The sequence below is a fragment of the Coturnix japonica genome, chromosome 9, assembly GCF_054131305.1.
Source record: "Coturnix japonica strain WE chromosome 9, WE-NBRP24, whole genome shotgun sequence".
In the NCBI taxonomy this organism is placed as follows: domain Eukaryota; kingdom Metazoa; phylum Chordata; class Aves; order Galliformes; family Phasianidae; genus Coturnix; species Coturnix japonica.
In genome coordinates, this window is record NC_140671.1 from 30,624,045 (window position 1) to 30,637,430 (window position 13,386).

At 57.0% G+C, this 13,386-nt stretch overlaps 2 protein-coding genes across 8 annotated transcripts in view; one reads left to right on the forward strand and one right to left on the reverse strand.

Annotated features, from left to right (window-relative positions):
* The first annotated feature begins 66 nt into the window (after positions 1 to 66).
* ARHGEF16 (Rho guanine nucleotide exchange factor 16) lies at positions 67 to 7,665 on the forward strand. Of its 3 annotated transcripts, XM_015882536.3 has the most exons (16): positions 67 to 202; positions 632 to 656; positions 1,727 to 2,257; positions 2,724 to 2,775; positions 3,050 to 3,219; positions 3,615 to 3,671; positions 3,914 to 4,074; positions 4,752 to 4,904; positions 5,165 to 5,294; positions 5,466 to 5,540; positions 5,917 to 6,009; positions 6,162 to 6,316; positions 6,406 to 6,585; positions 6,670 to 6,743; positions 6,844 to 6,945; positions 7,132 to 7,665. In XM_015882536.3, the coding sequence occupies exons 1-16, from the start codon at positions 138 to 140 to the stop codon at positions 7,269 to 7,271; spliced, it is 2,163 nt and encodes a 720-aa protein (XP_015738022.2). In that variant the 5' UTR covers positions 67 to 137; the 3' UTR covers positions 7,272 to 7,665. The 3 variants fall into 3 exon arrangements, with proteins under 3 accessions (XP_015738022.2, XP_015738021.2, XP_085365303.1); XM_015882535.3 differs by lacking the exon at positions 67 to 202 and having other exon boundaries at positions 600 to 1,019; XM_085509177.1 differs by lacking the exons at positions 67 to 202; positions 632 to 656 and adding an exon at positions 1,088 to 1,372.
* Positions 7,666 to 7,892: 227 nt separating this feature from the next.
* MEGF6 (multiple EGF like domains 6) overlaps positions 7,893 to 13,386 on the reverse strand; it is a 30,326-nt gene continuing 24,832 nt past the window's right edge. For 3 of the 5 annotated variants that reach the window (XM_085509160.1, XM_085509161.1, XM_085509164.1), the window contains 14 exons: positions 13,022 to 13,150; positions 12,133 to 12,261; positions 11,909 to 12,031; positions 11,232 to 11,360; positions 11,012 to 11,140; positions 10,737 to 10,868; positions 10,529 to 10,657; positions 10,111 to 10,239; positions 9,903 to 10,031; positions 9,697 to 9,825; positions 9,429 to 9,557; positions 9,227 to 9,355; positions 8,957 to 9,085; positions 7,893 to 8,877 (listed from right to left, as the gene is read on the reverse strand). In XM_085509160.1, coding sequence (XP_085365286.1) covers positions 8,747 to 8,877; positions 8,957 to 9,085; positions 9,227 to 9,355; positions 9,429 to 9,557; positions 9,697 to 9,825; positions 9,903 to 10,031; positions 10,111 to 10,239; positions 10,529 to 10,657; positions 10,737 to 10,868; positions 11,012 to 11,140; positions 11,232 to 11,360; positions 11,909 to 12,031; positions 12,133 to 12,261; positions 13,022 to 13,150 — 1,805 coding nt within the window. In that variant the 3' untranslated portion in view covers positions 7,893 to 8,746. The remainder of the gene's footprint in view (positions 8,878 to 8,956; positions 9,086 to 9,226; positions 9,356 to 9,428; positions 9,558 to 9,696; positions 9,826 to 9,902; positions 10,032 to 10,110; positions 10,240 to 10,528; positions 10,658 to 10,736; positions 10,869 to 11,011; positions 11,141 to 11,231; positions 11,361 to 11,908; positions 12,032 to 12,132; positions 12,262 to 13,021; positions 13,151 to 13,386) is intronic. The other 2 variants (XM_085509162.1, XM_085509163.1) reach the window with 2 other exon arrangements.

The window sequence follows — 13,386 nt, forward strand, 5'->3', positions numbered from 1 at the left end:
CAAGGTAAGGAAGGATGGGGCTGAGCACAGCGGGGCTTTGGGGCCAATGGTGTGTGCTGCCAAGCTGATTTAATGCTCTCTGCTTCAGGAGGTCGGCGTGATGGCTGGAGGATGGATCACATTCAGTGCTTCGTGGGATGGTTTGGGGCTCAGCCGAGTGCAGCAGCTTCGTGGCTCTTGGAACTGGAGGAGCATCCATCGGGTAAGGGAGTGCTGATAATGGGCTGATTGTCGGGCAGGGTTTGGGGAGGGGGATGGAGCTGTTACAGGGCACCGCTGACAAGTGGGACTTTGTCATCCAGCGAGCACTTGAGATCCGCCATAAAGCAGGGAGAAAAAGGCTCCTTTTTTATGGGGAACAGAATCAGAGCGGGGGCAAAAGGGGGAGGTCAGGGGAAAGGTGGTTCCCAGGACATTTGATAGCACAGATCTGATAGAGGGGACACCAGGGGACACCCCCAGCCCCAGGGGGGCAGCTCCCATCAACACGGGCTGGGCCCGGCTGCACACCCGAGGCTGCTCAGCTGCCTTGAAGAGCAATAGGGGGGAGGGAACAGCTGACCCTGATGTCTTTTTAAATCGAATTTACATCTCTTTTCGGCTCGTCCATCATCACCCCGACCCTACACAGACGGACATGGGGACAACAGCTGGAGGTGAGCTGAGCTCTTGCCCCCGCCCCCTCTGTGGTTTGACCCCGCCCCCACTATATGGCCATGCCCCCTTTATGGCCCAGCCCCTCTCCTCCCTCGCTCCGGGGCCCCGGTAGGTGCGGGGCTGCGGCCGGGGTGGGCACGGGGACCCCCGGGGGGGAAGCAGGACCGAAATTAAGCTCAGAACCGGGACCGGCCTTAACCCTCGGGGCGGAGCGGTCCCCTCCAGCCTCAGCCCTGCGGCCCCTTTACCCCCGGCCCCACCCGGAGGAATTCCCGTCCCGTCCCGCAGCTCCGTCCGCCCCGCACACGGGGGTGGATCCGTCGGGGGTTCCCAGCACCGCCTGCAGCTGCGAAACAGCCGAGGTATGGGGCGGGGAGGGGCTCCATGGGGTGCACCTGGGGGGCTCTTTTCAAATCCTTCCGGGTCCTTTGATGGGGATGGGGCTGTGTCTGCAGTTTAGGGAGGGGGAAAGGAGGAACCGTCTGACCCCCCCCTGCCCTTAACGCAGGGAAATAGAAGCGCCCCGGATCATTGGGGCTTTTGTCGATGCGCTGCTTTGTCCCTGTGCCAGGAGATGGGTCCCGGTCCGGGCTGTGCTCTGCTCCCCGTGGCCTTTGGAAGGGAGCAGCTCAGACGTGGTGGACAATGGGATCTCAGTTTGTAGTAGTTAAAGCCGAGTTTTAATTCGAGTTATGCAATAGAGCAGCAGAATGATGTATGTGGTGTTTATCCAGGGGGGGCTCAGGGTGCTGTGTGGCTCAGAAGGGGGTGGGCAAGCTTAGCTCCTAACAAGGAGCAGTAGAGCCGAGAGCTGGAGGGGCTCTGGGGACACCCAGAGGGAGCTGAGGCTGAGCACCCATCGGCCCGGTCTGCCCCTGGGCTTTGGGGTCCGTCAGGATCAGTGCCCAATAGAGCCGTGTGGGGTCCCCAGCAGTACAGTGATGGTCGGTGTGGGCTCCTCCAGGCTCCCACCCAGCGCTGTGAGCTGTGCCATGCCTGTACCCTCAGCCTTAGCAGGGGAAAGTGCTCATTCCCTGTCCATCCATCTGACTGTCTGTCTCTTGCACAGCTCTCCGCTCCCTGCACCGCTGCCATGTCCCACAGCCCACCAGCTGATGACCAGACCTTCCTCCTGGAGTATCGCTGCCACCCGCTGCGCTCCGGACCCCCAGCACCAACCTCTCCTCCAGGCAAGCGCAATCCTGACCCCACCATGGGCTGCTTCCCCCTGGCTGAGCCACGTCGCATCGTGCTGAGCACCGACAGCCCGGCTGCGCTGAAGGTGGGCACACAGCAGCTCATCCCACGGAGCCTGGCGGTCTCCACCAAGACCAAGAACCCCACGCGGAACCCCAGCACTGGATCCAGCCCTGAAGCTGCGTGCTCAGGGCAGAAGAGAGCGTCCGTCCCCAGCGTCACACTGCAGGAGGACACGGAGGATGGAGGAGGGATGTTAAAACGCAACCTGAGGAACATGTCGTACCGTGCAGCCATGAAGGGCACAGGAATGGAGATGGAGCCTGTGAGCACCGTCCCCACACTGAAACCATTGGCGGAGGAGGGGAGTGCTCCTCCTGCCCGCAGCCCTGGCAGGAGCAAGGTGGGTTTGGTGCAGGGATGGAGCCTGGTGGGGATGGGGACAGGGTGGGCTGAGCTGCATCTTTTGCTCTGCACCTGGTGGGGCTGGCTGAGCCTGGTGAGCCAAGCCTGGGAGTCTGCCTGTCACCAGCAGCCTCTTAGGTCCACAGAAGGTATGGAATATGGGCTGGCTCCTGCGGGTAGTGCGTGGGTGTGGGCAAAGCAGCACTGCCAGCACCCAGGCGCCGGGCAGGCAAAGTCCAGGTGTGGGGCAGACAGATGGGAACAGCAGCGAGCAGTGGCAAAGCTTGCTGAGATGGTCACCCCGATAACACTGGGGTTAGGCTGGAGCTGAGTCACTGCTGGGGGAGCAGGGCACTGTGTGCAGGCTGCAACCCTTCTCAAGGGAACTGAATGCAGCTGCTGGCACTGGGACTCATGGTGTGAGCTCTGCAGCACAGTGGCAGCTCCTCTTCTTCCTCCTGCAGAAATCCCTCGGCCGGAAGCGGGTGCAGAAGCATGGAGGCTCATTCAAGGACCGTGAGTGCTGCATGTCCTCACCCCAGGGCCTCCCCTCTGTGCTGTCATGTATTCTCCCTTTTCCAGTCCCTTTGCTGCACGTGTGCCCCTGCACTCCTGCTTGCTGGGGAGGGCGCAGCCGTACTTGTAGCTTGCAATTTGGCTCTGTTTGCTCAGAGCAAACACTGCTGGGGACGTGCAAGCTGCTGCTTGACCAGTGCTGTGCAAAGTCCGTCCCAGCAGGGCGAGGCGGGTTGCAGGAGGCTGTGCTCACTCTGCACCTCTCCCCACGCAGAGCCACGGCTGTACCAGGAAATCCGGGAGCGAGGGCTGAACTCCGTCAGCCATGAGTCGGACGAGGATTTGCTGGAGGAGCCCTTCCCCGAGGAGCCGTCCCTGCCCGGTGCTGCCATCGTGGTACGGAGCTATCGACCCGCACAGGTCACCTGGAGCCAGCTCCCAGAGGTACTGTGTGCCAACATCCTGCTTTCCTATCTCTTCTGCTATGTCTGAGAGGGCCAGGCTGTACCTGCAGCAAACTCCGTGTTGTTAATGATTATACCTTTGCTTATCCATCCTTGCAAGTAGCCCTCATGGCACATGCAGGTGCCTTGCTCATTGAAAGGAAACAGAAAGCAGCGTGTGTTTTTAAAGGCAGAAATGCCACCCATCTTGCAGCACTGTGCTGTGGGATGCTTTGGGGCCAGCTGGGACATGCTGGGCTCCAGCAGGTCTGGGCTCGTGGGATGTGTGTGCTGCAGAGCAATCCCTGCTCTTGAAGCAGCTCTGCTGCCTGTAGAACCACACAGTTCTTGTGCAGGTCCATGGGAGCTGTTTTCAACACTGAGTTTCACCCACAGGTGCTGGAGGCTGGAGTGCTGGAGGCCATAACACCCGAGGAGCGCAAGAGGCAGGAGGTGAGCACACAGTGGGCCAGGGCTGGGGGCACGTCCTGCAGGAGTCCTCAATGCCAGGCAATGTGTGGGATGGGGGATGCTGGAAATGCATTTTCCAGTCATTGTGAATGTAAATCGCATACAGGCGTTATTAAATAACACATGGGCATTGTTGGTGTGAATGAGATGCGGTAGGTTTTAATTCATGACCTTGCTATGCTAGTAGTAATGCAGCTTGCTGTGCTGCATCTCGCTGCTTTCAGGCAATGTTTGAGATCATCACATCAGAGTACTCCTACATGCACAGCCTGAGCGTGCTGGTGGGCTGCTTCAAGAAGTCAGAGGAGCTGAAGGAGACCATGACCCAGACAGAGCACCACCATCTCTTCTCCAACATCAGCGACATCCTGGCCGTCAGCACCAGGCAAGTGGGGCACTGTGATGGTAGAACTCTGCAGCTCTCTGATGGGGGGGTAGCATCCCTGGTGCTACCTGGAAGTACTAAGACATTCACTTCACCCAGCACATGACCCTATAATGCTACAGCATCATCTTGGTGTTGCACGGTCACCGTGCTGGGTCAGTTTTGGCTTGAGGGATTCACCACCAGGAGCAGCACGTAGTATTTTGGATAGCAGAGCCCAGTCACGTGCCTGCTGCAGAGCTCCCCATCTCTGTGCTGAGAGCTTTCCTGGTTCCTGGAAGCTCCCAGATGGGATGCAGGGAATGCAGCTGTGTGAGAACCAGTGTGGGGGCGGCAGGGCCTCCTACAGCAGGGGAACCTCATGTTGGGATTGTGAGCTGCCCTGGGGATGCAGTCTGTTTCTTTCTTTAATTCCTAAAGCAAAAGGCTTTTGCTGCCCAGGCCCAGTCTGTGCTTTTGCAGAGGCATCACATGCCTGCAGTGCTGGGCTGTGGAAGATGAAGCAAAGGCCAGAGCTGGGGGGGAGCCCTGGGGGTAAATGTGTGAGGGAAGGGGGTGGATGCAAGCTCATGGGACAGAGCAAGGCACATGGGGGGAAGGGCTGCAATAAACTGCAAGTCGTCTCTGTCGTGCCCTGGTGAGTCATGCAGTGAGACTGTCTGCATTCCTCTATTTAGCTTCTTCCAAGCCCTGGAGAAGAGACACCAGGAGAACGTCCTCATCCCTGACATCAGTGACATTGTGGAGGAACACGCCTCGAAGCACTTCAACCCTTATGTCAGTTACTGCTCCAACGAAGTCTACCAGCAGAGGACACTGCAGAGGCTGCTGTGAGTACAGCTCTCACAGGGAGCTCCTGCAGATGGGATGTATGAGGGATGCACGCAGAGACACAGCCCAGAGTGTGCTGGTGGTGCAGGTGTGTCCCACCCTTGGGTAGACTCAACGTTTCCAGTTGTTTCTCCATCACCTGCTGCTCCAGCTGAGCCCCAGAGGCAGCACTGCACTGTGTTCATCATGTATGGGAATCCTCTGGAAAATCTTGATACCTAAAAAACAGTGTTAATGGAGATTTCTTGTCTCATTCCAGAAACACAAATCCCTTATTTAAAGAGGCCTTGAAACAAATAGAAAGGAAACCGGAATGTGGAGGGCTGCCATTGATATCATTTCTCATTCTCCCTATGCAGAGAGTAACACGGCTTCCCCTGCTGTTAGATGTAAGTCACACTGCAGCATTGCTTGGCACCTCTGGAGAGGGGATGGCTTCCCGTTATTGGTTTGCTGAGCCAGGAGAGCCTTCAGCTCTGACCAGGGATCCCAGCTCAGCAGCTGCTCCGCTGTTGCTTTGTTTTGCAGTATCACTAATTCCTCTTGTTTTGACATTCTAGACGGTCTGTCAAAAAACACAAGCATGCACTGCAGCATATGGAGCTGCCACCAGAGCTCTGAAAGCCATCAGCAAGGTGAGGATGTCCACCAGCTCCCCACCTCTCCTCTTTCCCAGCACTCTGTTTCATCACTCTGGTCCCAAACTCATCCTCTGCCCTCTTTATTTTTCCTTCTTACATTAGTTCACTTGACATTTCTCACTGCAAATAGCTGTGGGATGCCCACAGCTTCTCACTTGCCCATTTCTTTCATTTGATGGTGTTTTTTTCCTCCTCCTTGTCCTCTTTTCCTCATTCCTCTTTGTCCCATCCTTATTCCTTCTCTGTGTCTTCCACTGGTGCTGTCCTGGCCTCAGAACCACCATAGAGGTGAGTACACTACAACTCTTACTTGTCACCAGCAGCACCCCATCCTTCCTCCCATCCTCCCATTCCCCCTTGTGTTTTCCAGCTGGTTAAGAACTGCAATGAAGGAGCTCGTGCGATGGAGAGGACAGAGCAGCTGTACACCCTGCAGAAGCAGCTGGAGTTTGGGAAGAAGAAGGTGAGGATGCATGGCAGTGGGGCTGAGCAGGCTGTGGGCTGGAATAGTTGACTGCTGCTGTATAGGTGGCGTTTCTATCTAACATTCTAATCTGAGTTGTTTTTACCTGCCACGTATGAGACAAATACTCCTTCAGGTTTTCTCCATTGCAGCCTTTTCCCCTGATCTCTGCCTCCCGCTGGCTGCTGAAGCGGGGTGAGCTCTACCTGCTCTCCTCTGAGGAAGGAGGAATCTTCCGTAAGGGCTCCGGCAGGGTCTGCCACCTCTTCCTCTTCAATGACATCCTGATCATCACCAAGAAGAAAAGGTACAGCAGCTCAGGGCCTTCCTCTGGCACAGGACTGCGATGCCAAGCAGGGAGGAAGCTCTGAGAAGCCCCTTCTGTCCCTGCTGCAGTGAGGAGAGCTACACCGTCATGAATTACGCCATGCTGGACCAAGTCTCAGTGGAGAAAATGGAGAGCACGGAGCCGCCATCCCCTCCTCCTGGCCGGCTGGGTGGGTACCTGCTGCGTGTGGCCATGGAGAGGGACAGCGAGGGCCGGCGGGAGGTGGTGCTGCTGTCAGCTGAGACACTGTGAGTCCTGAAAGCCTCCCTCCCTAACAGCAGCATGATGCCATCTATGGCCTTTCCTGGTCACTCTGGTTTATCCTTTGCCAGGAGTGACCGTGCACGCTGGGTCACTGCACTGATGCACAGGGAGCGAGAGCAGCCCGACAGCACTCCACGTGGAGGTAGGGGCTGTGGGGCTGGCCTGGTGTTGTGCTTGGGCTGCTACTCAGCTTGGGGTGCACAGACCCCATGTTCTTAACCTGGTTTTTTCCTTCCCTGCAGACTTGAGCCAAGTGGAGATCACCCGTGCCTACATGGCCAAGCAGGCAGATGAGATTTCCCTGCAGCAGGCTGATGTGGTGCTGGTGCTGGGCGAGGAGGATGGTGAGTGGGACCTGCACCTCCAGGCATGGCTGCAGTGGGGCACAGCCTTGGTGGCTCTTCCCAGCATCACAGGGAGAGACTCAGTACCCACTGTATTGGGCCTGGAAGCTGACAGAGCCCCAGCAGCCCTGAGGGTTCCTGTGGGTGCTTCCCAGGTATGCTCTCACCCCCCTCTTCTCCTCCCAGGCTGGTGCTGGGGTGAGCGGCTGCGGGATGGAGAGCGGGGCTGGTTCCCCCAGGCCTGTGCTCGGCCCATCACCAGCCGTGTGGCTGTAGAGTGCAACGTGCGGCGCATGGAGAGGCTCCGGATTGAGACAGATGTGTAGCAGAAAGCTCAGCCTGATGGGATCTCCAGAGCTCTGCAGACTGAGCCCAGCCAGGAGGCAGCAGAAGAGCCATTCTTCTTGGGTTTGGTGGGCAGGGACTGGTTGTGGTAGCATGTTGTGGCCATTAATTGACATAGGACCTGGCATCCAGGTGCCTCTGGCCAAGTATTATGGCATTCTTGCCCTGTGCAGAGCTGGCTTTCCCCCAGAACTCAGCACCAAGGAGTGGTTAAGGATGAGGATCGAAGCAGGAAATGGTGCTCTGGCTGCAGAGCAACTCAGGTCTGTTTGCTGGAGGCAATGGGAATGCTCAGGGCAGCATTGCTCTGATGTCTCTGTTTGTATCAAACTGCCAAAGGATGAAGGTGACCAATAATAAATTCTTGGATTCTAATGAGACAAACGTCCTCCTTGCCCAAGATGCAGCAGTGGGTCCCTCACCAAGGGGCCAGCTGTTCCCCATTGCTAACAGCTACCAGCAGGAAGCTCCGTGGGACAGCTGTGTCTTCACTGCTGGTTTGTGATGGATGTGGGTCAGTTCTTCAAAAGAGCTGCTAAAATTCCATATCAGGCTGCAGTGACATTCACCTGGAACAGGGGAAGAGCTGAGGAGGACAGAAGGTGGGTGAGGCTGCCTGTTTATTTCTACCAACTGTGGAAGAATTAGGATTGTTAATCGGTACTAAATTAGAGACAAGAGCCCAAAGAGACAAGCAAGTGCTACATGAAAACAAGCAGCAAGGTGTATTAAAAAACAAAGCCAGTAAAAAACAGCCATGGTCTGAACAACGGAGCTTCTGCATTCCCTGCTCAGAAAGGCTCCGTGCTGGAAGGCTTTCCAGACCCCCAAGGAAATAAATATGAAGTTCAGGTGCATGGCAATGGTACAGCACCACTGGGTGGGTAGGGAACAGGCAGCAAGAACAGCAGGAGCCTGTGGGCATTGGGTACATCACCACCTCCTCCCTGCTTCTCACACAACACCCAACCTCATTTATACCATTGGGGTCCTTCACTACGTGCTTATAGGAACATTATAATGACACCTAATGCAAAAAAAATGAAAGTCAAGGAAGAAGTAAGAAAAAAAAATTAGTAAAAATAATAAAAAATTACAAGTTATTTACAGATTAAAAGAAATCCCATCTGGAAAGGAAACAGTTCTTTGACCCATGTGGGATGGGGCCATCCCTGTGCACTCAGGACCTGGTGCTGTGCCACCACCAACCACAGCTCTGTGCCCATGTGTCCGTGTCTGGGTTGGGTGCTGCATGTCCTTGGTCAGCTCCTGCCCTGCTGTGCTACAGCTTGCCATAAATACTTCTGAATAAATACCTATTTCCAACCATCATTTCAACCCCCTCCCTCCAGCCCCAGTGTCCAACACCCAGAGATCAGGGCCAGCAGCTGCAATGTTGCCCTACAGCCCATGTCCAGCCCAGGCAGCACCCAGATCCCATCTGCCATGAGCTGGTTCACTTGAGTGCCTTGGGAACAAGTCCTCCAGCTGGGTCATGTACTTCTGCAGGGCCCTGTGGCTGTGGCAGGACGTTGTGCTCCATCCCCTGCAGCTCTGGGGACCTGGTGGGCACCCGGGCAGGCACAGCTGGAGGAGAATGGGACAGCACTCAGCCCTTGTGCTGCAGGCAGCACGCAGGGCCAGCACAGCATAGGGCTGGGCTCACCTTCCTGGCACGAGGAGCCCATGGAGCCACGGTGGCAGTGACAGCGGCCAGTCTGGGCATTGCATTGAGTGCTGCTGGCACAGGTGCAGGTGAGAGCACAGTCGGGTCCATAGCGGTTCACAGGGCACTCTGTGGGGCAGAGAGGACCAGGTTGCTGCTTTACCCCAACGTGGCAGGGCAGGATAAGACATCAGTCCCAACAAGACACATTTGCACCCATATGAGCCACATCCTTTGCATTTCCCTGCTCACCTCATTGCCCATCCTCACCTGAGTCACACTGGGGGCCGGTTTTTCCTGGAGGACAGAGGCAGTGCCCCGTGATGTGGTCACAGGGTACATTCCCCATACAGTCACAGCGCTGCCGGCATCCCTCGCCATACAGCCCCTCCTCACAGCCTGGTTGGGGACAGCAGCACATCTGTGCCAAAGGGCTCTAGGACTCAGTGTGGGAGGGGTGGGGGCACAGTACCTTCCTGGCAGCGAGGACCCCGCAGCCCGACGGGGCAGTGGCAGTGGCCAGTGGCTGGGTCACAGGCAGCTCCATGTGCACAGTCACAGTGCTGCTGGCAGTCAGTCCCATAGAAACCCGGGGGACAACCTGGAAAGGAGCATCCAGAGAGCAGCACTGAGCTGTTCTCTCTCAAACATGCCCATGGTGCATCTCCTCAGCTACAGGGAGCTCCCTGCAGCACACACAGGCCCTGTGCTCCTGCCCACCCCATAGCCCCCCAGCTCACCATGCTCACACAGAGCCCCATAGCGTCCCGGGGGGCAGCGGCAGGCGCCGGTGATGCGGTCGCAGGTGGCATTGTGCCTGCAGGCACAGCGCAGCTGGCAGCCAGCACCAAAGCTCCCAGCTGGGCACTCTGTGGGGCACAGCGGGGCAGCTCAGCATGCAGCGAGTCACCATTCAGCCTGCGCTGTGTGCATGGAGCTGCTTTACCTAACTCGCAGGATTCCCCCGTCCATCCCAGCCCGCAGGTGCAGGACCCATCGGTGGCATTGCACAGCCCTCCATTAAGGCAGGAGCAATGCTGCTGGCAGCCCACCCCATACCGCTGCGGCTGGCAGCCTGCAGGACAAGGCACAGTGTTGGACACAGCAGGAAACAGGTTCCCTGCTGGGACCTTTCCCCTGCAGCTCACAGTTACCTTGCTCACAAGTGGGACCGACTCTTCCTGGTGGGCACAGGCAGACCCCGGTGACGTGGTGGCACGTGGCCCCCTCCCAGCAGGCACACAGCTGTGCACAGTCTGGACCATAGCGGCCGGTGGGACACACTGGTGGGAGGGGACACCTTCAGCTGCCTTCATCACCGCTGTGCTTACAGGGCAGAGCTTTTGCATTTCCCTCTGCTGGAGAAGCAGAGGCAGCCGTACCCAGATGGCACGATGCAAAAGCTGATGATGTATCACGGAGACATCAGTTTGGCACTCAACAAATGGTGCAAGACCGTGTTTCCAGTGCTAAGACAGCAGATGAGATCAGCTCATGCCCTCCCACAGCATATACCAAAGCAGGGAGACCAGGAGCTATCAGCCACTACCTGCCCCATTCCCATACACTCACCAATGCTGCAGTCAGCACCGATGTATCCAGCTGGGCAGTGGCACATCCCTGTGGTGCGCTCACACCGGGCCCCATTCTTGCACTCACACGGCCGCACACATCCAGGGCCGTACCAGCCCTCAGGGCACTCTGCACAGCAAAGCAATGATCACACAGTGCCCAGCGAGCTGACAGCAAAGCATCCACCCACCTGGAGCCATGGGCTCACCCTGCTCGCAGTCAGGCCCGTGGTGACCAGGTGCACAGACACAGGTACCGGTGATGGGGTGGCAGTCCTGGGTGGGTCCCACACAGTGACAGCGTTGGGCACAGCGCTCCCCAAAGGTGCCAGGTGGGCAGGCTGCAGGAACAGGGGCACTGTGTTTCTAAACCTCCTTCCCAGCATGCAAGGACACTGCAAACCCACCCCTCCCCATCCATTCCATGCCCATAGCATGATCCCTGCTGCTCCCCAAGCCCCCTGGCAGCACTGTGGGTACCCACGTGTCTCGCATGCAGCTCCAGTGAAGCCCAGTGGGCAGCTGCAGTGCCCAGTGATGTGGTCACAGGGTTCTCCGGGGGGACAGGCACAGCGTTCAGCACAGCTCTTCCCAAACAGCCCAGGCAGGCAGGCTGTGGGGACAAGGGAGACATTGCAGGCCATTCCCAACCCATAACAGGCCATTCCCAACCCATAGCAGCCAGGACCCCAATGCAATCTCACCTTTCTCACAGCGCTGGCCCCTCCATCCAGGGGGGCACTGGCAGGTACCAGTGATGGGGTGGCACAGCCCTTTGGCCCCACAGTCACAGCGCTCCTGGCAGCCCGCCCCAAAGTGCCCCACTGGACAGGCTTGGGGTGCAAGAAGGGGGGAAATGACAAGTTAGGCAATAAAAAAGGGATGTGGGGCTCCTTTCACTGCATGTGTGACAGCTGCAAACAGAGTCATGCACAAAAGATGGTGTGAAAGAATCATCCTAACAGCACCAAAGGTTTTTGGGCTAAGCACTGTTTAACAAGAGCTGGGTGCTGGCAGAACACATGGCTGCAATGTCATCACTTTGCTGCTGCTGCTGTAATAGAAGTACCTAAAGCAGCTGCAAACTGAGTACCTGCAGTACCAGCGTGAGCCAGGAGTCAGCACTACAGCTGCAGAAATGTGGGAATTCAGCTTTCACATCCACCCTATGAATGAATACACAGAGCAGCACCACCCAGCAACTCTCAAAGCTGGTCTATACAAAGTGGTGAAGGCATGTGGGGATGGGGAGGAGCTTTGGGTCAGAGCAGGAGCCCAAACCCAAACTCCTTGCAGCCCTCATGAAATTTTATCTTTACCTTAAAACCACCCCAAAACCACAGCAACAACCCCACACCCACATCCCACCACCCCCACTCACGGCTCTCGCAGGTGCTCCCACTCCACCCAGGGGGGCAGTGGCACCGTCCCTGTGTGTCACAGACCCCCCCATTCAGGCAGGCACAGCGCTGCCCGCAGCCATCCTCATGCCCATCAGTGCACGCTAGGAGAGAGCAAAGGGCAGAGCTGTCACCCCAAAGAGAAACCACCCCAAAATGGGACCGGCTGGTGGCAGAGCCCTGATGCTGTTGGCCTGATCCTTACCCAGCTCGCAGGCCAGCCCAGTCCATCCCATTGGGCAGGTGCAGTGCCCTGTGGCGGGGTCACACGTCCCCCCATTGTGGCACAGGCAGCGCTGGTGGCAGCCTGTCCCATAGAAACCCTCTGGGCATGCTGTGGGGAGACCAAAAGGCAATCAATCAGAAATCCACTCCAGGTGTGTGCCAAAGGCAAAGCTGAGCCTCCAGCAGCAAGCCCGGGGATGGGAGGGCATGGAATGAGGATCCTAAATTCCCTAACCCTGAAACCAAACCCTAAAAACACCCCGTTTCTCCCCTACCCTGTGCTGAGCTGAGTAATAGTGTGCAGGAGGAAGCCTGTAGCTGAAGGTGATGACTAATTAAAGCAGATTGGACACTGCTGGAACAAATGTAGAGCACACATGAGAGGGATGGAAAAACATTTGGTGCCTTCTGAGCCTCTGCTGTCCCACTGCTGCTAGGAGGGAGACTATTTCTATGCCCCACCAGGCTCTAGAAATGCCTCAGCCCTGGTGGTGGCACATAGCCCAGAAAACACCGGGTGAGGGCAGTGAGCATCAGTACAAAAAGCCATTTAAGCACATGAATAATGCTCTCGTGCTCAATTGCACTGAGCTGTGCCTGGAGGCACTGCAAGCAGCCAAGCCCTCACCCTGTGCTGCTGCAGAACTGTGAGCCAGGGCAGCTTCTGCTGCACTGGGAGAGGGCAAACTCTTGGCATCTGTCTATGGGAATGAATGGGAAGTGCTGATAGTCTCACTTTGCAATCTTGACTTGCTCTCATCTTTCTTGGGTTTTTGGATCTACTTACCCCCATTGCAAAGCACAGCACAGCCCAAGCAATGGCATTTCTAGCGCCTATGGGTAGGCTGGGCAGCCACGGGGCACATTACCTTGCTGGCATGTGGGTCCCATCCATCCAGCAGCGCACAAACAGCGGCCAGTGATGTGGTCACACGTGGCGTTGTTGAAACAGCTGCACACCTGGCTGCAGCCCTCACCAAACCTGCCCTGTGGGCACACTGCAGGAGAGACACAACTGTCAGCAACCAATGGTGCCTTCTGTCTGCAGGCAGGGCCAGCAAGCAGCCTGACCATACAACCACCCTGACACCATGGGTTGTTGCTGCTTTGGACCATGCATGCATTGGTTTTATGGTGCTACACAGAGAACCCACAGCAGCACGTTACATGTGGCTGCTACTCCAACACATGGGCATTGCCATCCTTAGTGTGACATCACGTTATCTGTTCTGCC